Source organism: Acinonyx jubatus, chromosome A3 (genome assembly GCF_027475565.1).
Source record: "Acinonyx jubatus isolate Ajub_Pintada_27869175 chromosome A3, VMU_Ajub_asm_v1.0, whole genome shotgun sequence".
Lineage (NCBI taxonomy): Eukaryota > Metazoa > Chordata > Mammalia > Carnivora > Felidae > Acinonyx > Acinonyx jubatus.
In genome coordinates this window covers 126,404,735-126,428,789 of record NC_069388.1, presented here as the reverse complement: position 1 = coordinate 126,428,789, position 24,055 = coordinate 126,404,735, and the positions used below count along the sequence as shown (strand labels likewise).

General features: G+C 39.9%; 1 protein-coding gene across 3 annotated transcripts in view; it reads right to left on the bottom strand.

Moving 5' to 3' along the window:
• The window catches only part of NBAS (NBAS subunit of NRZ tethering complex), a 331,328-nt gene that overhangs the window by 227,099 nt on the left and 80,174 nt on the right, over positions 1-24,055 (bottom strand). For all 3 annotated transcript variants that reach the window (XM_053201218.1, XM_027077936.2, XM_027077937.2), the window contains exons 14-21: positions 23,416-23,609; positions 21,967-22,224; positions 21,114-21,239; positions 17,322-17,473; positions 16,280-16,420; positions 15,941-16,019; positions 10,359-10,463; positions 9,571-9,707 (exon numbers count right to left, since the gene is read on the bottom strand). In XM_053201218.1, coding sequence (XP_053057193.1) covers positions 9,571-9,707; positions 10,359-10,463; positions 15,941-16,019; positions 16,280-16,420; positions 17,322-17,473; positions 21,114-21,239; positions 21,967-22,224; positions 23,416-23,609 — 1,192 coding nt within the window. The remainder of the gene's footprint in view (positions 1-9,570; positions 9,708-10,358; positions 10,464-15,940; positions 16,020-16,279; positions 16,421-17,321; positions 17,474-21,113; positions 21,240-21,966; positions 22,225-23,415; positions 23,610-24,055) is intronic.

The following is a 24,055-nucleotide window of genomic DNA, read 5'->3' as shown; positions in this document are numbered from 1 at the left end:
TACCCCGTGACTAAACAGTGTAACACAGGTAAAGACTCAGGTAAAGACTGGGTAGGTAAAACAACTTCATGTTAAATATTCAGATGACTCTTTCCTCTTTGAACTTCCCAATATCAAAATCACACTCAACTTTCAAGATCTAGAGAAAACCTTCCCTCTTCCAAGAAGGCTTTCCTTCCAATAATAAGAGAATATCATGAGCAATTATATGCCAATAAGTTGGGCAATCTGGAAGAAATGGACAAATTCCTAGAAACATGTAAACTACCAAAACTGAAACAGGAAGAAACAGAAAATTTGAACAGACGGATAACCAGTAAAGCAATTGAATGAGTAATCAAAAATCTCCCAAGAAACAAGAATCCAGGGCTGGATGGCTTTCCAGGGGAATTCTACCAAACATTTAAAGAAGAGTTAACACCTATTCTTTTGAAGATATTCCAAAAAATAGAAATGGAAGGCAAACGTCCAAACTCGTTCTACAAGGCTAGCATTACAGCATTACCTTGATTGCAAAACCCAAGACCCTACTAAAAACGAGATCTATAGACCAACTTCCCCAATGAACACGGATGCAAAAATTCTCAACAACATACTAGCCAACCAGATTCAACAACATATTAAAAGAATTATTCACCACAGTCAAGTGGGATTTATACCTGGCAGGGCTGGTTCAATATCCACAAAACAATGTGACACATCACATCAATAAAAGAAAGGACAAGAACCACATGATCCTCTCAATAGATGCAGAGAAAGCATTTGACAAAACATGGCATCCTTTCTTGATAAAAACCCTCAAGAAAATAGAGATAGAAGGATCATACCTCGAGATCATAAAAGCCATATATGAAAGACCCACCGCTAACATGACAGGGATGTCCACTCTCAACAATGTTATTCAACATACTGTTGGAAGTCTTAGCCTCACCAATCAGACAACACCAAGAAACAAAAAGCATCCAAATCAGCAAGGCAGAAGTCAAACTTTTACTCTTCACAGATGACATGATAATCCACGGGGAAAACTCAAAAGACTCCACCAAAAAACTGTTTGAACTAATCCATGAAATCAGCAAAGTTGCAGGACATAAAATCAATGTGCAGATATTGGTTGCGTTTCTATACACCGATAATGAAGCGGCCGAAAGAGAAATCAAGGAATCAATCCCATTTACAAATGCACCAAAAACCATTAAATACCTAGGAATAAACCTAACCAAAGAGGTGAAAAATCTATACGCTGAAAACTATAGAAAGCTTATGAAAGAAATTGAAGACGACACAAAAAAAAATGGAAAAATACCCCATGCTCATGGATTGGAAGAACAAATGTTGTTAAAATGTCGATACTACCCAAAGCAATCTACATATTCAATGCAATCCCTATCAAAATAACACCAACATTCTTCACAGAGCTAGAACAAACAATCATAAAATTTGTATGGAACCAAAAAGATCCCAAAAAGCCAAAGCAATCCTGAAAAAGAAAACCAAAGCTGGAGGCATCCCAGTTCTGGACTTCAAGATGTATTACAAAGCGGTAATTATGAAGACAGTTTTGTGTGAAGACACAAAAACAGATCAATGGAAAAGAACAGAGAACCCAGAAATGGACCCACAAACCTCTGGCCATCTAATCTTTGACAAAGCAGGAAAGAATATCCAATGGAATAAAGACAGTCTCTTCAGCAAATGGTGCTGGGAAAACTGGACAGAAATATGCAGAAAAATGAACCTGGGCCACTTTCTTACACCATACACAAAAATAAACTCAAAATGGATGAAAGTCCTACACTTAAGACAGGGAGCCATCAAAATCCTAAAGGAGAAAACAGGCAGGCCAGGGAAACAGGAGGCCAGGGAAACAAAAACAAAAATGAACTATTAGGACCTCATCAAGATAAAAAGCTTCTGCCCAACAAGGGAAACAAAAACAAAATTGAACTATTAGGACCTCATCAAAATAAGAAGCTTCTGCACAGCAAAGGACACAATCAGCAAAACTAAAAGGCAACCAACAGAATGGGAGAAGATATTTGCAAATGACATATCAGATAAAGGATTAGTATCCAAAATCTATAAAGAACTTACCAAACTCAACACCCAAAATACAAATAATCCAGTGAAGAAATGGGCAAAAGACATGAAGAGACACTTTTCAAAAGAAGACATCCATCCAGATGGTTAAGAGACACATGAGAAAATGTTCAACATCATTCATCATCAGGAAAATACAAATCAAAACCACGAGATACCAGCTCACACCAGTCAGAATGGCTAAAATTAGCCACTCAGGCAATGACAGATGTCGGCGAGGATATGGAGAAAGAGGAATCCTTTTGCACTGCTGGTGGGAATGCAAACTAGTGCAGCCACTCTGGAAAACAGTATGGAGGTTCCTCAAGTAATTAAAAACAGAACTACCCTATGACCCAGCAATTGCACTACGAGATATTTATCCAAAGACTACAGGTGTGCTGTTTTGAAGGGGCACATGCACCCCAATGTTCACAGCAGTGCTATCGACAACAGCCAAAGTATGGAAAGAGCCCAAATGTCCACTGACAGATAAATGGACAAAGAAGATGTGGTATATACATACATATGAAATCTTGCCATTTGCAACAACGTGGATGGAACTAGAGCGTATCATGGTCACTATCATATTGGTCAGAGAAAGACAAGTATCATATGACTTCACTCATGTGGAATTTAAGATACAAAACAGATGAACATAAGGGAAGGGAAGCAAAAATAATATAAAAGCAGGAAGGGGGACAAACCATAAGAGACTCTTAAATACTGAGAACAAACTGAGGGTTGCTAGAGGGGGTATGGGCGGTGGATGAGCTAAATGGGCAAGGGGCATTAAGGAGGACACCTGTTGAGATGAGCACTGGGTGTTATATGTAAAGGATGAATCACTGGATTCTACTCCTGAAATCATTATTGCACTATATGCTAACTAACTTGGATGTATATTAAAAATAAATATTTTTAAATATTAAGTAATTAATTTAAAAAAAGTAAACTTCTGCCTAATATTTCAGTTGTGAAGAATGGAAATAATGTCATCTGATCTCTTTAAGGACAAATTATTAATCATTCAAGTTATAAGGCAAATCAATTTGACCTAAATCAAATTTGTCCTACTTGGAATTTTAATAAAATGCATATTGATGTTTTGCTATTTTAGGACCTAATTTTTATGTTATTGTAATTACAGAAAAAGGCTCCATGTTTGGCTATTCAAACACAAGTGTTAGAAGATATATTAGATATATTTTAGATATAGTCCAAGTTCCCTTCAGTTTGCACACCCTATTTATCACCAAGAGATGGAGAAGAGGCTCTCCACAGGAAGTCCAGCAATAATGGTAATGTAACCTTGCATCTCAAACTAGAGTTAGTTTGTCCTCATCCTATTCTTTGTTCGAGAAGTACTTTCGCAGCATAAACAGAAACATGACCCAGAGATGGCAAGCCACTCTACGCCCTATTTAATTGTAATACTAATTTCACTGAAAGTATAGGAGTATGCCTTGAGGATATTATGCTAAGTGAAATAAAAGAATCATAAAAAGACAAATACTGCATGACTCCACTTTTAGGAGGCACCCAAGAGTAAGCAACTTCACCCAGACACTAAGCAGAATGCTGGTGGTCAGGGGCTGGGTTGGGCAGAAAATGAGAGTTGTTTAATGGGTGCAGGGTTTCCTGAGGGTAAAAAGAGTTCTGGAAATTGGTTGAACAAGGGGAACAGACCTACTAGGGAAATGTATGCTGAAAAGTGGTTAAAATGGTAAATTTGATGTTGTATGTTTTTTTACAATTAAAAATTTTTTCTTGAAAAATAAAACAAAAACATTATAATGGTCAAATGGTCTTAACAGTCCCTGCACTTAACAAAGCCAAAAATATGCAAAGCTCAAAATACGATTTACAAATGCAAGACAGATCTAGTCATTCTGAATCGGACTGTTGAAGAACACAATCGGTCTATCACCATGCTGCGTTATCAAGTGGGGCAGAGAGCACCAGAAAGGGATTCAGGCCTAGGAAAAGCAGGAATGATTCAGGGTTCGCAAGGGAATAAAATGCCAGGGACAAACACGAGTTAAAGTACGCGCGGCACAAAAAAATCCCAGGTCTGCAGGTCACAGGAAGAATGCTTCTGCCCATTAGGTGCTCGTACAACTTATACTGTTTTTTCAAGGTGGCTCCAAATGAACACAGGCGAAAGTGGTTTCCAATTTCTATGCTCTGGAAAAAGAGCAGTTTCTAAATAGCCAGGTATATACTGACATGGGATGCGGCTGACCTCCTAGATGATCTAAATAGCTGATCACTTCACATCTTTTAGCCAGCCCCTTTGGATGTTAGCCTTAACGGTACGTCACATAAATTACTGTGGAACTAAAGGCAGACAGTGATTAGAAGTCAACAAATAATTCTTACAATCACAAATTCAGAAAAGAAATTAGAAACGTCAACACATTTTTATGGTTCACACAAGTACAATCTATCCACATGTTATAGCACACTTTCGCGGTCCAACCTCCAATCGCCAAATAATTAACAAAACTCAGATATTTATAAGCAAACGAACTGCCAAGTTACCACAGTAACAGCTCGTCTAGGAGACAAATGTAGTGTGCCGGATAGCTGGATAGTCTACTTCCATCAACAGAGTTTTACCACTTACAATTATAAAATAGTTTAAATACAGTAATATCCCCAAATACACTAAATAATGGAATCTTTCCTTGCTGATTCTGGAAACAATCCAGGAATATAAATATGAGTATCAATTTTCATTATCTAGCAAATACATGTGTCAAAGAATTTCCTGACTGACAGATATTGAACGGAGTTTATTTCTACATATTAAAAGCAAATGAAATCTAAATGCAACGTGGTATCCTGGATTGGATTCGAAAACAGAAAAAGCATATTAGTAGAAAAACTAATTACGGCCAAATAAATCTGTCATTTAGTTAGCAGTATTGTGCAGTCGGTTCTGCTATCCTGTTTTGAAGATGCAAATTTGTTCCAGTGATAGATATGAGGGAACAACTTGGGCATAACACAAGTTTTGCATTTGCTGATGCCAAATTTCATCCCCAAGAAACACTAGGTGCACACAGAAAACCGAACCCAGCCATGTCAGGCGACGCGTGCAGAGACGCCCAGACAGTCACCAGAAACCTCGGATCACAGAGTATGTTAGGAAGCCCCCATCCACATCTGGTGACACCACTTTCCACCAGATTTCCAACCACCCTCTTCCTCCACTTCCCAGTGACGCAGGACCTGCAACTCTCCCGACACCCACTTCCACGTGCAAAGTCCTTCTAGGGTCTTTTTCAACAGAAGTGCCATATTTTAGTATCTGTGTGCCTATTAACCCTTTAACACATGTAAACAGTGTTAGTCAGGACTTTCATTTAGGTTCCTTTTTTTCACCGAACAAAGTTTTTGAGTCCTGGACCACTAATCCCACTGTTCCCATAAGCCCTGTGGTTTTCACTGCAGGATCCCACACAGTCAGTGATTTTAGGAATGTATAGGTCATGTTATAGCAGAACTGACTATTCCAGCGATAAGTTCTTAGTTTTGACAAATGTGCTACGATTATATAGGAGAAAAGGGAAGCTAAGTGAAGGGTATCCAGAACTCCCTGTATTTTCAACTTTTCTGGAATTATAAAAATATGCCAATAAGTTTAAAACAGGAAGCATGTGAAGTATACAAGGCCAAGGGGCTAATATAGGATTCTACCCTAACAACAGTTGCTAACACTTAAGTAGCATTTATTTGGTGCCGAGCAATGCATTAGCTCATTAAACATTCTCACAATGCTGAGGACAATCCGTGTCCATTTTACAGGTGAGAAGACCAAAGTGCATTTACGAAAGTTATCCAAAGGCATGAACTAGGCACTCGGGCTCTAATAGCAAAGCTCCTAGCCCTCTTCTGCTACGCTACTTCAACAGACAACCGTTCAAAATACCACTTTTCAAACTAGGTTACTTCCATCATTCTGGAAAAGATTCTACACTAGGGAAAGAGGCATAAAATGAAAAATCTAAATAATCTTTCTAAAACATGCCACAAGTACCAAAAATCCCCAAAATAAACAAGAATTCCTTTATAAAAATCTCTATTAACACATATTGTGGGAGCTAATGAAGACAGTAAGAAATGTCACCTTTGTACTTTCACACAGTCAAGTACACTATAAAGTGGAAACATTTTATAGCAATGATAAACTAAGGATAGACAGCTAATAAAAGGATGTGGCATCTATGATGGAAAACGTAATTTCAAAGTTTAACAAAACCTGGTCGCATTTCATCATCGTCAAACACACATGATAATTTAAGAATGACAATATAAAACACAAGAATACCACACACCACAGAAGTTTCCCAGAAGTCATAATCATCAAATTTGGTGAGATCAAAACCGGTTAACCAAACTTTGGTTAAATGTCAAAGCAAAAGTTCTGCCTACTGGATCTCAACACAGGGTAGGTAACAGGTCAATTTGCTGGCATAACCTACTATCACTTTCCAAAATATTACACAGCTTGAACTCTAAAATGCAAAATGCTACCTACCCTCCCATGTACATTCTACACAGGGGAACAAGACACGAGGCCCTTCCCTTATGGATTTGATATTCAAATATTCATTCATTTATTCATTCATTCATTCAACAAGTATTTACTGAGTACCTACAATGTGCCAGGCAATCTTCTAAGTGCAGGGTGGGTAAGGAAGGGAAAACACAAAATCCCTGTCCTACTGGGGCTGCTGTTTTACTGGGGTGGGCAGGGGGCGGGGGGAACAAAATAAATAAGTGAGTAGAACACAAACTAAAGTAGCAGTGATAAATGCTAGCAAGAAACTAAAGCACGAAAGGAGGGTTTAAAGTGAGGGTAAAATCGTAAACAGGATGGCCGAGGGAGATCAGATAAAGTGGAGAAGACAAACGACCACATAATATGTTAGGTGTGAGCGCGATGGAGAAAAACCGGGTCGGGCAAAAGCTGTGGGAGGGAGCGCAGGCTACCTGAAGAGAGTGGTCAGAGAAGGGGTTTCTGAAGAGGGAGCCTTTGAGGGGAGACTCAGAAGGAAGTAGGAGGCCCAGTCACATGAAGATCTAGAAGGGCACACCAGGCAGGAGGCACACTGGCCACAAAACCAGCCCCACGGCCGAGGCAGGGTGGCAATTTAAGGGACAATGAGAGGCTCGGGTAGGCAGGAGGGAGAAAACGGGGGACTGTATGCCCTCCTTACCCTGACAGCAAGCTGAAGACTGAGCAGAAGTTACACAGCCATTCTGCATTCTGGGAGCCACACATTTAGAGTTCAAATGTGTTTGACTTGTTTCAAAGCAATTTAACAGATTATTGAAAAGTCATTATTACTTGCAAAATTCAAGTTGAGACAATGAAGGGCACTTTATAAAGCAGGATGAGCCAGGGGCTCTGTGGCTGAACAGTACATACAGCCAGAAAAAAAAAAGGCATGTGCACAGAAAGTTCTACAGTCCTTGAAGGCAGTAAATGAGGAAGTGGGAAGATCATGTTACTAGTTTTCAAACACTGCAACTGAGGGAGTTAAAAAAAAAAGGGGGGGCAGAAAAAGCTTCAAATGTATTTAGAGTCTTTTCGGCTCATTTCTTGCTCAGTTTGAAAGCGTGACGCCGTAAGCAGGAATTTCTGTTGATATATAAAACATACCTGATTAGTCTTGTGAAAGAACAATATTTTACGTGCTTCGCAATCCCTCCCATAGTGCCAGGCACAGGGATGGTGTTCAGCAAACAGTGAGCGGGGAAGTAGAGGGGAACACTCATACTCCAACAAAACAGACACTTTGTGTTCATCTGACTTGAGAGTGATTTAAAAATAAACAAACACCAAGTATTCAAACAAGAATAAACTTCCTCAAAAAGGAAACAATTCCTATAACTAGATCTTCCTGATCCAGGCATCCCTTAGAGTAGAACTTCAAACAGGGTAGAAGAACAGGGCTTCACCCACAGGCTAAAGAAGCGCCGGAGTTGTGAATGAAGGCCGGAGTTGTGAATGAAGGCCGGAGTTGTGAATGAAGGCCGTGGGAGCCTTGGTGGAAAGTTCACCAGGGCGCCTCCCTTGTTAAAGGTAAAGTATATTCTACCGCACTCCCGTCAGGACAGCTTTTGATCTCTTTTATAAATGGCCACAAGGCGGATCTACTTTATCCAGTCAGCAAACATTTTCAGACACTCTGCTGCACAGGTACAACCCTGGACTGTGAGGATCCAAAACTAAGGAAGAGATGGTCTGTGCCTTAAAGAGTTGGTTTCGGGCTTCGGGTTGGATATTTATTAAAGATGGAACAAGAGGGAGAAGAGCAGAAATGAAAATGACTGAAATATATTGTAAAAGGGGTTATTCTACAAGACCAAACAAGACGATCAGAACACAGGAAAAGGAGGACGTTTATGGAAGAGGCTCCTAGAAGAGGCCCCGCCCTGCTGGATGTCCCACAAAATTACAAGGAGACACAGACACAGGTTACTGTTAAAACTTATTATTTTTCCTCATGTTTTCCACCTGGAGCAAAATATACTCAACATGACCTTGAGAAACAAAAATTAAGCAAAAAAAGAAGAAAAAAAAAACTTCAACTATATTCATTTTAAACACATGGAGAAAGTAAAGACTCCTAAGAAACCAATCTTTTCAAAGTTTGTCTAAGCAACACATCCCGACACAATGATCCCACGTAACTTTATCTTCTGATTACCGCACCCCAAAACACCACAGCACTACAATATGATATACCTAACATATTTCTTGCAATTTAACTTGGTAACGGCAGCTCCAGTAAAGGAACCACGGGCATTCAGAGATAATCCAGCGCTGGGCATTTAAAAATATTTTGCAAACCAATTCTGAAATTTCAGAAAATCGTATGGTTAAGTAGACATCAGAAGACGACAACCATAAAGGAACTCAAATTACTTTAAAAAAATTTTTTGGAACAGTAGCCCCCTCTTTACTTTTAAGGGATAGCCCTTTATGTATACTAACAATTTACAGTAGAAAAAAGTCATTTCTATTAATATTAGATCTATTTTTGCCAAGGGGCAGAAAATAAATTATATTCTAAAACACTTGTAAATATAAATTCACAAAATGCATTTTACATATCACTATACAGGAGTAAAAGAAATATGAAGATGAAAAGAGCACCTCAAGCTTCTTTTTGTTCACTTCTATCATCAAAAGACTTTTTTTTTTTTTTTTTTTTTTTTAGCTTTCAGAGAAAAGCAAACAAAAAAAAATAAACAAAGAAAAGTTCATGTTCATTAAATTAAGGTCATCCTGTTAAGCTAGATGCATTTTGGCTCTGAGATCATTTAAAAATAAAATAGAAATAATTTTATAATCAGAAAAAAGTTTAAGTAGATTACATTAAAATTACTTTTGTTTAATACAGATTATTCAGCATGAGACAAAACACTTATTATTTAGAAAAAAGATAAAATTCAGTAAACAAAGTCACATACCAAGCTTCAGGCAGCAAGACAGAATATTCATGTGGAGAAGTGGTCTCCGGGAAGTTGGAGAGAATCGCGAGGCGATGAGGAAGCAGGTCTGATCCATGATAAGTGAACAGAATTTCTAGGGCTTGTACATTACTTTCCTGTACAAACGGCAAGGGTTAAGTTTCCAATGTAAACCTCAGGAAAAAAGGAATGATTTTGTAGGACAACATCCAAAAACCTAAAATTAGCTCACTATGCAGTTCTGATATAAAAGGTACTTGGAAATATTTCCAATTCTTCCTAGTCTGCACCACATATCTCAATCTAATGCTATGAAAATTACTTATTTTTAAAACTCAGAATGATAAATAAACATTTTTAAAAATATAGTTCCAGGAGTGCCTGGGTGGCTCAGTCGGTTAAACACCCAATTCTGGCTCATGTCATGATCTCACGGCTCGTGGGTTGAAGTCCCGCATCGGGCTCTATGCTGACAGCTCAGAATGTGGAACCTGCTTCAGATTCTGTCTCCCTCTCTCTCTGCCCGCCCCCCCTGCCCGAGCCCGGCCCTCCCCCGCCCGAGCCCGGCCCTCCCCCATTCATGCTCACTCTCTCTCTCTCTCTCTCTCTCTCTCAAAAATAAACAAACATTAAAAAACTTTTTTTAAATATGGTTCCATTTTCTCTACATTAATACTACAACAAAAAATGAAATAATGGCAAATGCATGCAATAACATTAACCGAATGGCTCAGAGACTTAGAAAGTGTTAATAACCATAATTATTTTATTTACAAAAAAGAAATTACCCGAGCATACGTTCTTGCTGAGAGAACAATATTCTGATTCCTGAACTTCTTAAAGAATTCAGCATCATATCTCTGTTCAGATGCATGAGGTACTCCCAGGATTTCCTGAGGGGAAAGAGCGACTTAATAATGAAAAGGCTTTTAAATATGGGTGACAAGAAAATATTAAAAAACCTTTACAACTCTGCCTCCCTAAATAAATAAGCCCTGAATTAAACTATCAACTGTTAACTGAAGTAGTACATCTGCATTCTTGCCTTTATTGTGAAAATGGCTGTATTTATAAATGCTGTTAATATAAAGGAAAATTAAAAAGTAAATGAAATAGGCAGTAAAAAATTCATTAGAGTAGGACAACCAAAACCCACCACCTGCTAAAAACAAATAAGCAACCATTATACACAGCTGTGTAGGACAAGAACCTGTGTCTGTAGGGGAACTTTAGATTCACCTTACTGCTGCTGGTGATCTATATAAAATGCAGATGGAACCATTCATTCGTTCAACAAATATTTATCGAGTGTCCGCTATGTGCCAGGGGCGCTGTGACAGGCAGCAGCGATACAATGAACAATACACTTGCCCTGCCCTCCAAATTGCTTAACACCTAGTAGGGAAGACAAATGAGCAGCTAGGAACAGAGAAAGGGAAACACGCACACATAGGAAAGGTGCTATGAAACTAGTTTGGGGAGGACGGAGAAGGCTTCCCAGAAGTGGCACCGAAGCGGAGACGTAAAAGACAAACGGGAAGGAGTCGGCCAAGGAAACTGCAGGTGCAGATCTCCCCTCTGCCACGTAGGACACAGGGCTCACATCTGCCATGTTTCACGCTGAACCCCAGATACCTAGCAGACTGCTTTCACATAATAACCGATAAATAATTTGTTGACTGAATTAATTTACTGAGGTAGGAAAGAGAGAAGAATGAGGAGGTGTGGAGGAGGTGAGGGAGGGAGGATGGAGGGTTGAGAAGGTCACTTGCAAACATGTTGGGTTTGGAACTTTAGCAAGTCTAAAAGACGCTTCCCAGAAGGCAAGTGGATGGATAGATCTGGAGTTCTGGGGTAAGGTATGCGTTATGTAGAGGATGTATTGTAATTAATACAAAAGTGACTATGACTTTTGGGATGAGCACTGGGTGTTGTATGGAAACCAATTTGACAATAAACTTCATATATTGAAAAACAAAACAAAAAAACAAAAGTGACTATGATTTCGAGGGGGATTAAGTTGAGTGAAACCAGCCTTAAGGAGGGAGCAACATCATTTAAAGGATCGGCCAAAAAAAACAAAAAGTAGAGTAGTGGGGGCGAGAGGAATCTGCACCTGAAAAGCAGATGGAGGAGCCAGAGAAGGAAGGGGGAGGGGGAAGAGTTTAACACATACTCATGGAAACCAAAAAAGCAAGCAAGCATTTCAAAAGTGTTCTCCACTCCCCGACCTCATCCACAACAGTAATTTCCTTTATTCCCTCAGTTACACATCCTAGGACCGCCCTGGATCTTTCTTACCAAGAAGGAACTCTCTGGACACCTCCAAGTCAAGCCCCAGACTTGTGAGCGACCGCTCCTTCCACCCACCCCGTCCCTGGCATTCCAGCAACTCCTCAGCCTCACGGACACATCCAATCCACCGACCCTAGGCTTTTTACCTGCTCTCTCTCCTCAAAGTCTCTTATCCCTTCTAACCAACTTAATCCCTGGCCCATCATTATACAGAGATTTCTTTAATCCCTTGCTTCTTTCCCTTTATCATATTCACCTGGCAAAACCTAATCCTTAGTCAAAGGCAACTATGAACCCTGATTACAAGTTACCCGAAGTCTCTGCAGAAATACTACAAAACCAAGCTGACAGTTCTCATTTCCAGATCTCAACACTGTTAGGGCCCCGATTCAAATGAACTAACTGTAAAAACATTCGTGAGGCAACCTGGGGAAATTGAATGTGAGGCGGACATCAAATGATGTTAGGGAATTACTACTTATTTTGTTAGAAATAATACAGTGCTATTGTGGTTATTTTTTTAAAGTCTTTACCAATTATAGACACTACTTAAGTATTTATGGGTACAATGATAAGACGTCTAGGATTTGCTTTGAAATGACTAACTGAAAGAAAAGGCAGGAGTGGAGAGTAAGATACAAGATTGGTAAAATGGTTGAAGCTGGGCAGTGAGTACATCCAGGCTCATTATACTCTTCTCTATATTTTAAAGAAAGTTGGAAATTTTATAAACTCAATTCAAACATGCTGTCCCACAATGCTACAACATTTCCCTAACAGGCTTTCTCTCCTATTCTGTTAAGAACTTTTCCACAATTCTTTCATTCTTTCCAAACCTCCATCACCTTATTCCCATCTCCATTCTCGACTAAAAACTTGCTTCCTATACTTTAACTGACACTATTAGATGGGAAAGCTCTCATTTTCCAACCCACTAACACTGTACATCTACCTGTACCGATACCAATAGGATTTTCCTTCTGTCAGTTACAACAGAAAAATTATATACATCTGCTCCCAAAACAGCCTCAAACCCCACTCAAGCTCCGGATCCCATTTCTCCTATTTCTACAATCATGCCATTATCTCTTCTTTCTTCTGTTCAGTAAATTCCTCCTCACCCTCCACTGGTTCATTCCCACTGGTATACGAACAATACGTCTTCTTCCTTCCATGGGGAAAAAAAAAAAAAAAAAAAAAAACCTCCTGATTTTATATACCCTGTAGCTACCCCCACCTTCTTGGCTCCCTTGAAACAAAATTTCTTGAAAGAGCTGCCCACAACTGTCTCCACTTACCCCCTTCCTGTTGTTTCCTAGACCCACTCAATCTCTAACAATTCAAGTTCTTACACAGCATGCAAGTCCTTTCATCATGTATCCAGAAGCTATTCTAACCACCCCTCCTCCTTTTGGTCTGTGCTGCCCCTCCGCCAAACCCCACGAGCTGTCTCTGCCAGGTGCACCCCATCTTCTTAAATGCCGCTAGGCCTTTCCTCATACAGCAGGCTGCTCATCAGCACTGGCTACTGAATACAAGAGACTTCATTAGGAGTTCTTGCTTTCTACTCAAATTACCTTCCTTCCCCAAGTCTCAGTTTTCACATCCATAAAACTGGAAGGATAGTACCAGCCTCAAAGGACTGCTGAGAAATAATCTGGATTAAGTTCACAGCACAGTGGCTAAGTCCTCAACAAATGTGTTGGTATTTATTAAGGTACTGTCTGACCTACTGATTGCTTCAACAAATATTTGCTGAGCTCCTCAATGAGCCAGGTATCAATCTGAGTTTAGGGATGTCAAGACAAACAAGACAAATCCCCTATGCCTTTACGGAACTTCTATCATCATGTGCCCCTCATAGTAATCCCCCCCCCCCCGCCCCTAAAACCCGCCTGCCTTTTTTTAAGTACTAGTTGCACTATCACTTCCTTTGAGGCATCTTCTTGGGACACCCCCAGGACTCCACTATGCCCCCTCACCAGTTCTTTGCACATTATTATAGTCACTTAGTGCCTATAAAGTGAAGACTCCAGAAGGACAGCTCCCTATTCTTACCTCCACCTCCCGCATGACAGCTGGTACTTACCAGGCACTCGTGTGAACTTTAAATGAATCCATTTTTATCTAATTCATCACAGAATTAATAAAATAAGCTATGCACTATGATTAAAATGCAATGCCTGTCTCTACCACTATCCAGCTGGTTAGCCACTGTATCTGAACATCTTCATTTTTAAGTTTTAATAGCCAAATTCATCAATTTCACCTACTTTTTGAAAGCTTAATTAGCCTAATTCACTAAGAAAGTGGGCTCGACAAATACTTTAAAAAATGTAATAGTACCTCCTATTATCGAATCGGAAATATTACCAAATAGGAAATAGCAATTCAGTAACTAAAGGGCAATAAAAAAAAATTAACTGCATAGTCAAACTCTGAACATTTTATGGAACTCCTTAAGATCTCAAAATCAGTAAGATTTAGTAAAACAAAGGCTAAGAAAAAATAATAAACTATATCTGTACCGACTTCTGCAGTTCATAACACGCTTTTATGTATTACCTCAAAATATACGTCCAACACAGGATGCCTGGGGGGCTCAGTCAGCTAAGCGTCTGACTGTTGGTTCCGGCTCAGGTCATGATCTCACAGTTCATGAGTTCAAGCCCCACATGGGGATCTGTGCTGACAGCTCAGAGCCTGGAGCCTGCTTCGGATTCTGTGTCTCCCTCTCTCTCTGCCCCTCCCCCACTCATGTTCTGTGTCTCTCAAAAATGAATTAACGTTAACAAAAAAAATTTTTTTTTAGAAGAAAAAGTCCAACACAGTAAAAGGTAGACTTTAAAATAATATGGCCATCCAACAAACTAGCAGTAGTTACAGACAAAAGTATTTTCACTCTTATGTGGATCCTGAGAAACTTAACAGAAGACTATGGGGGAGGGGAAGGGGAAAAAAAAAAAGAGAGGGAGGAAGGCAAACCATAAGAGACTTTTAAAAACTGAGAATAAACTGAGGGTTGATGGGGGGTGGGAGGGAGGGGAAAGTGGGTGATGGGCATTGAGGGGGGCACCTGTTGGGATGAGCACTGGGTGTTGTATGGAAACCGATTTGACAGTAAATTTCATTATTAAAAAATAAAAACAAAAAAAAAGTATTTTGTATGAAAATGATATACTCACTACTATGTTTTCTAATAACCATAAATAGCCCTCTTTTGTCATTGGTATTTTGTCTGAAAACACTTCTATTTTATTACCAGGTGGGAAATCAAAGTCTCTTGGATTTGCCTGCAGGTAGGATAAGGATTAAATACCTGCGTATTAACACAGGGACAAGATCACATCATCAGGTGTCACATTTACTGGGCATCTGCTGTGCCAGTACCAAGGCCCACAGAAAGGAGGCTTAACAGAGACCGAGGAAGTAACCTGCCAGGGAAGCCTGAAAGTTGGAAATTTGTATTAATTTCTGGGTAATTTCGGCTAAAAGGGTCATGTGAAAAAGCCACCTAAGTTATTTATATTTGCTGAAATAGTTTTAACAACACTTGAATCGTGCTACTGAACGTGGTTTGAACATCAGGGTTTGTGTCCCCGAAAGAAATAAATATAAAGTATACTTTTTTTAAGCTCAAGTGTCTAATTTTGGCCATAATTAGAATCAAAGTTCAACCAACTAAATTCGACAAATCACTGAAATAAAATGAGTAAGAAATATTCATATTAGGGTTATGAAAACCCAGTATATACTGAAAGTTGGCTAGAGACAGCTACACACCATACCTGAAAATAAAAATGTAAAATAAAAGTAAATCAAAAGGGTCATACATCCAAAAAACATATATACCAAAACAGCTAGTCTTTCTATTCCCTAGACTAACACAACTTGTGCCTTCCACAATCTCTAATTTTTACCAAAGCTGGTATGCAAGAGAAACTGCTGCTGCACAAAATGATATTTTCGTAAACAACAGTTATAAAGATCAGATCTGTCAGATATTAGGGCAGCCGTAGCATTTATAATAACAGATCGAACAAACATAATTGGTTTGATTAAAACTACTCCTCACCTCGTATGTTGCAAGCCGATCTAAGTAGGTTAATAATTTCAGCCGACAACGGCAAAGTTCCTTTTGCTCCAGTGTTAACCTGTTGTGAATAATATTAGGCCACTTATATTAACACAGAAGCACAGTTCTCTAGGAGTTAAAATAGAATAAAAATAACCAGTATTCCACTAAGCCCCAAACTGACAGAACAATACCCAGAAGCACCAGGGTGAAATAAGAGCAAATGCATTTGATGGAAGTTGCTGGAATAATTGAGAGCAATTAATCCTAGTAAAGAACACACTTAACTGACTAGTTATTTTAAAGACAGTAGCAAATGAACAGCAATAAATCATTTACTTCGAAAAGTTTACTAATTTAAGTAGTTCCTGTCTCCTCTTCATCTCCTTCTCCTTCTTATTCTTGGCAGACTCTTCATCAGGTGGTGAAAGCTCTTCATAGGGGAGACTGTCAATGTCTACTTCACCAGGTAATGTGAATCTGCACGAAGAAACAGAAGACCCAAAGCTATTCGTGAAAGCAGCTTTCTCCTACTTTGGCTGACTACTTTGGCTGATTTTATTACTAAGTTGATTTTCACAGAAACAGAAACAACCAATTATTTGAAAGAATGCTTTTTGTATTGCAGGCAAAGAGATGCACACGCTATATCCACAGGATGAGCAAAACGTCATCACTAATCATCACATACAGAAATTTTAGAATCATGACAATAAAAACTACTTAGGAAAACACGGGAGGTTATATTCACCCAAGGTGAAACGGCCGATGAAGAAAATGTTGCCCAGAGTTTATAATCTGAATCACTTCTTTTTAAGGTTTTAAAATGGTAATGAATGTCCGTCTCATTTACGTTATTTATTTATCAAATACACAATCACGTTTGTAACTTTGAAGAGTTCCAAATGTCTGATGAGCAATGCCTCTTGTCAAGTAACCTTACTACTATTACTAACAGGCATTTGTGTGGTACTTAAAAGCTTATGAAGTGCTTTTGCAAAACACATAATTTAAGCACTCCAATTCTCTAAAGAGGGTACGAGGCCAGAGACAAAGTGAATGAAGCTCACACTTGCCCGGGGGGTGCTTCTGACTAGTGAGCACACCCAGGTCCATGCCTTCAGCCCACAGCTTAGAAACTGCCAGCATCCAATAACACTTCGTAGAACTTGCTCTTTTCTTAGCACCAAGCTCTCATATGTACAATACTTAACTCAAAGTAAAGAAAGCTGTGACCTCAGATAAGGGAAGCATTGATCGAAGGCAACTGTCTCATTACAGGATAAACCTAAATCAAGAAGTTTACCTTTCACCACGTCTCAGCTTAAATGTTTTCACAAAGTCCCCTTTATTCCTGAACCCAAGTCTTTCTGTGACCAACCTGCCATCATCTGCTCCTTTCCCTATCGCCACCAGGGCCTCCAGGTCCGTGCCTTTCAATCCATACTGAAGCAGTTCCTTTGCAGCGTCCACATTTTCGGGAACCCTTTCCAAACACTCATGAAGAACCCAAGATCGTTTCTTTATTTCACTCTGGATACAAATAAAAAAGAGGCATTACACAACCCATGACATGTGACAGCACCTAACAGCTGCCTTCTAGAATTGTAAAGCCATACCTAAGGGAGTCTAGCTACCTATGCCCTTGGCCCACAGGAAAAGGAAAATTCCCCAACAATGATTAAAATGGGACGTAGAGAATGAGATTCCTACAGCGTTCCTTTCTCTTCTAATGAAGGGAAACCCAAAGCTGAAACCCAAAGCTTCAGGACTCTTTTTCAGAAACATAAAAAAGATCTGCCCAGAGTTTTATAGCTGCTCGTTAGTTTGCATTTGGGCTATATAATAGAGTCGAAAATAAAGCAGAAAAGCAAAGTGAGATATATCCTATTGTAACAAGCATGTTTAACTTTGAAACGAAACTAACGAGGCACAGCACATCACGGTTCTGTATTTACTTGACCATGAGATGTATCACAAAGTGCGGATGATAATTTAATCATCAAAGTCATAATATGCTATTCTTTGGAAAGACCAAGGGCCTACTCCTCCCTCCCAACTGCTTCCTCTGACTCCACTCAAAATCCCTGACTTTCCCTCCTCTTAGAGTCATTGTGGTTATAAATTTTAAGTGACATTTGACTTTTACCCTTTATTCTTTTTACATATTTCATTCTATCAATTCTTCCTTCAAATGTCTCCTAACTCACTTCCTCTTCTCCAGGTCTATGGCCTCCATACCAGTCTATGTCATCAACACATAACATCTGTGACACCAGAAGGGTCTCTTGCCCTTAGAGGGTTTCCCCACCATCACTCGTCTTCTACACCACCTCCCTCAGCACCTCCACAGTCAAAAATCCACAACACTTCCCGTTACCCTACAGATAAAAAGCTTAAGTCATCACAAGTCTTCAACATCCTCCAGAACCCAAATCAGTGTATCTTTCTAATCATATTTCCCCAAGTTCACTACTGTTGAATACCAGATCCAGCAGATTGGTTTACTTACAGAGCTCATTTACTCATCCAAGAAATAGCTAGTGGGCACCTACTGGGGACCAGGTACTAAACTAGACACGAAGCAATGATTAGGACAGATTTAGTCAATGCCACGGGTCATGCTCATTTTCTTCTCATTTGCTCATACCATTTGTCCCATGAAGAATGCCTTCCAATCTTTTAACTCCAGGAGGCCTGCTCTGAATTCTCTCAAACCTGCTCAAAACATCTTAACTACAAAAGGCCTTCCATAACCACTAGGTCTAAAATGATTGCTACTTTCACTGGGTTCCCACAGCATTTATCTGGAATCTTCCTGCATAGTTATTTATATTTATTTTTTTAATTTTTTTAAATGTTTATTTATTTTTGAGAGAGAGAGACAGACAGACAGACAGACACACAGCACAAGCGGGGAAGGGGCAGAGAGAAAGGGAGACACAGAATCCGAAGCAGACTCCGGGCCCCGAGCGAAGCAGGCTCCGGGCCCCGAGCGAAGCAGGCTCCGGGCCCCGAGTGAAGCAGGCTCCGGGCCCCGAGCTGTCAGCACAGAGCCCGACACGGGGCTCAAACTCATGAACTGTGAGATCATGACCTGAGCCGAAGTTGGACACTTAACCGACTGAGCCACCCAGGCACCCCTAGTTATTTATATTTTAGACATGAGGCTTATCTTCTCAGAAAGATTATAAGCTCCCTAAAAGGGAAGGTCATATTTATGTCTCTCCTGTACCCCTTTCACCTCCCCTTGTCAAGTGCTTTGACTCTTAACTGCCTATTTATTTCACTGAATTAAGTATTTCTCCCAATAAAAAAATGTACCTGCTCTCTCTTAACACCTGTCAGCTCCTTCAGAGACCAAAACTGTCCTCTACTGTGTTCCAGAAAAATCCCTAAACGGGTATACATAAACTCACAACTCACTGTCTTGATCACAAAAGAAGAAAGATAATATAGCTTTGGTGTTCTGCTATTCTAAAGGATATACAAGCAACTTTTTCTCTGTATTTCATTATCTCTCACGCTCTCTCTTCTCTGGCGTCTTACTTGTACTAACAGTTTATCTTCCAGTTTTATTGAAGCATCAACTTCTTATTTACAACTTTTTCAGATTTTTATTTTTAATTACTCGTGTACATAAATTGTAAGGAAAACAATTACAACATTTTCCCAACATTTCTTAGATCTTCCTACAGGCAAAGGTATTTTCTTTTCTAAACGTCACGTGAAGAACCACACGCCTCTTGAAAGCATGCCAGAAACCCAACCACTCCCTCACAAAGGTGCCAACAGTACAAATACACAGGCTACAACACACGTTAACTCAGGCAGCAGGAAGCAGGAGGAATCCAGTTGGAAATTTTACACTTGATCTTAGCCAAAAGGCCGAGAAGCGATTCCATTTGGAAAATTTAAACACAAAGGGAGAATTTGGCAGGCTTGTTACATCGCCTCTCAGCTTCAAAAGTTCTCTTCACAGCTATCTCTGGGATAGACAGGAGTTCCATTTTTTAATGGACAGAATATCAAGATTCATCAGGAGAGGGCGCTAGAGGGCCACTGTGGAGGAAAGGCTCTGGTTTCTAGTCCTAACAGGCTCAGGTTCTAAACTTCTTGCTCCTGTGGCTTAGCAGCCAATGCATGTAGGAGCCCTCCAGAGTGCTTACTCCTCTCCTTGCTCTGCTGAACACAACTTCCCCTGAATGTCAGTTGCACTCCTATGGGCAGATTCCTTCCCAGTGAATCTCCCAGGCACCCAGCAGAAGGGGAGGTGTCTTTCCAGACTATCTCCACCTGCATAGCAGGACCTTTTTCTTTTCAGTCATGGCCATGGGTCCTTATCTGAGGTCTTCTGACCCCTAACCTCTGCTTACTGTTGCACCTAGCGGCAGGCATCAGTTTGCTCATCCATCCTACCTTTTCCTACCTGCCAACCTTGGCATCTAAGAACCAGCCCTGGCCCAAGACACCGCAGAGAACTCTTCCTGCCGATGTGCTGCAACCACTCTTCAGTGAGGTCTGAATCCCAGCTCCCTTCCAAGTCTGTTCCCTCCTTGGGTATGCTCCTTCAGCCCTAGGGTAGTCCTTAATGTTCTCTTTACCCCTTTGTAGGAAATCTCACTAGAAAATAATGTTCCAGGGGTGCCTGGGCGGCTCAGTTGGTTAAGCGTCTGACTCTTGATTTCAGCTCAGGTCATGATCTCAGTGGATGGAGCCCCACGTCAGGCTCTGTGCTGACAGTGTGGAACCTGTTTGGGATTCTCTCCCCCCTCTCTGCCCCTCCCCTGCTTGCATGCACATGCTTTTTCTCTCTCTCAAAATAAATTTTTTAAAAATGCTCCATATTAAAACTTTCCCTGTCCAAATTACTAGGTGGTTTCTGGTTCCTGATGAGACCCTGAATGATGTAGGTGAAGAAAGGTAAGTGATGTAGAGGAAGAGAAAGGATTAGACCAAAAAACCAGATAGTTAGCTGGCTTATCAGTGAATATTTGTTCACACATCTTCAGCACCAAGGTCCAGCTGCAGGGCCAATACAACCGGATAACTCCTCCAGGTTGAATAAGCTTTAGAAATGTCAGCAATATATAATGTTCCCAAAAAAAGGCCCGTAACCAAAAAATATCCCATAATTTGAATTTTACCACATTACAAAAATATGTAAACATACCAAGTAACTCTGAATGGAAGCAATGTTGACCGCGGACTTCCTCCACTGTCTCTGATACACTAGGTCAGTGTCCAGGCCGTACGTCTGAGCCAGAGACAAGGCTTCCTCATATTCTTCACTTTCAATCTTGGGACAAGGAAATGGGAACAGGAACGTGACATTACTGAAGCGCCTCTCATGATGTCACTACCATGATGCGATCACCTTAACCCTTACAGCATGTTATGCATTCCCAACTATTCTCATAGGCACTGTGGCACCAGGAGCCCAAAACCTTGAGTGGCAGACAGATCAAGCGCTTCTTTCCACTCTTTAACAGACAGCTGAGAGACAGCTGAAATGCCCATATTTATGGAGTAAAATGATGGTGAAACCAAGACAAGGAGAACCGACAGCCTGACTCCTGGTCAGAGCCCACCCCGGACACTACAGCACCCGGCACAAACAACTAGAACGCTCAGAGTGGACCAAATCTGCTTCCCAAGCAGATGCCTGATTAGAAAGCAAGTCTGCATTTCTTCCCTCACCATCTGCAGTCTGAGGAGACAGCTGCACTGAACACAGATAAGGTGAGCGCTGAAGGCCACGTGAAGGGCAGCAAAGACCCAGCTAATCCACAAAGTGGACCAACGGTCTCAGTGAATTCATCTTTCATCCACTGTTTTTATTTTGATTCCTCAGGCACAAAAAACAGCATTATTTTCAAAAGCTCTATAATACCGATATTTCTAACAGGTCAATGATAGGACGATCCCTCTTTAAATTTCTGTGTTAAAAAAATTAGTTTTTCTCATTCCAATAAAATAAAAGCTGGATGCCTATGCACTCTGACAGCGATAGGACGCTCCCTCACCTTTCTCTGATAAAGCTCTTCTGGAGTCGTGGAGCGCAAACTCACGAGGCGGTAGTTTTTAGTAATGGTTCGCGGGCGTTTCCGTGGAGGCGCAAATCGCTCCATCTCCGTCACCAGGTACAGGCCCTGCTTTATGTAGCCGAAGTAGCGAGCCTTCGCGGATATTTCCTGATCGGAATCAGAATCCTCTTCACCTTCATCTTCGTCTCCACCCCTAGTCTCCAAACGAGATCGTTTGGGAGCAAGTTTAATCTCACACTAAATTGAAAAAGGAAATGTTAAATCAGTAGTGAGGAGCTGAAGACAAGCTTTAGAGTGAGAAAAATATTTTTAATTCTGCTCTGGTTCAATGCATGACACGAGCCATGTGATTAAGAATAAGCTTCAAGAGAACCCAATACAGACAGTATATACATCAACACTTCCAGAAAGAAGTGTCTCTGTCTTATTGGCTCCAAATCTCCAAAACCAAAGCCTGTTTTAAAAACAGCTCATTAATATGATCTCCCAAATATATGCCTGACAATTATTTTAGGGAAACAAAAAGAATGTTAATATCTTCACTTTGGTATTTTTGTACCTGCTGCAGAAAAAACAGGAGTTTTTCATCTATTTAGAAAATGAACATGAAGGTATTTATTTGCTTTACTGAGACTAGCTTTCCTGCCCTCCCTCCCTTTGGGGAAAAAAAAATGTGTAACAGCTTCATAAAGTTCTGAGTCCGAAAGCCTGACTGTTGAAGATAACTTTCATTCCAGACTTAACAGAGTTGGCTTAGATTTTAAGCCATGGTTCTTTTTAAATCACATCTGTAGACTCAGTAACAAACTTTGAGATTTAAAAAAAAAAAAAAAACAAAAAACTTGTGAATCTGCACTGAAATGAAAGCTATTGAAGGTCATTACACTTGAAAGACTTAGAATAAGAATTGTTCATGATAAAAACAGAACTTTATGGGACTAGCCTCAATTTTCAAGTCTTCTGTCATGACAAACAAGCTTTCTTTACTAAAAGAACCAGAATTTTTAAGTTCCCAAACTTCAGGGAAATAGTTTAAGACCATACCTAACTAGAAATACCTTTTACATTTTAAGATGTCCAATCTAAGAAAAAGAACAAAATATGTCATGTCCGTGAAGAAAAAATGCTTTTACAAAGAGCAAAATGACTCCATTTTCTCCATTCTTTTACAGCGCAAATTTTTTAATTGACTCAACAATAGATCTTTCTTATTATCCTCACTGAATCTCTGATTCCAGTCACAGGGTGGTGTTTTTAAAAACAAGATTAGATGATGGGCTAGCTAAAATTTAAAAATCAAACGTTTATCCATACTTCAATAAAAATAATGGACAAAAATCACTAAAAACTAAATCAGGTGTTTGGATTTTTGGTGAAATACAGGTTTTCTTTCCAACACACTAGCTGCTCCAAAAGGGAAAGCATTACCTCCAAACTTAAAAATCCTCCATCATGGGTAGCAGTGACTTGAGGTGATGGTTCAAACCACTCACAGGATTTTCCCAGTAAATTCTTCAAAGTTTTCACCGACGAAACCGTCAAAGCACCAGAACAGCGAGCCAAAGTCACTGCACCGGCTGCCCACCAATTTACATCAATCAGTGGGTAAAAGGACTCTTTATCTAATGGGGAAAGTAAATCAACACAAGCGCATCGTCAATGTGCATTAACTACAACACATTTGGTCCAATGATCAATTTAAAAACCATATTTGGGCCCTAAACGTGTTCAATAAGAAAAAATAAATTAGAAGTCGTCACCCAAATTTTTACAAAATGGTACCTGAGTTCCGACAATTTGTCAAAGTCCAAAATTCTAAGGATGCAGGAGCAGTAAATATCTTTAGGTCTTCCCTCTCAAAAAATGAAGTCTACCAACACATGTCAACAGAACAGGTTGAAATGTTGGTGTGTATGAAGCATACGGATCATAAAGGTTCTAAAAGGTTTTGAAAAATGTTCACATATCCCTTTTCAGACTAACAATAGGAGAGAATCATACACTTAAAAAAAATTTCAGACAGACATATAATAGTTTTCACTTCTAAAGTTTATTTTGAGGGGGGAGG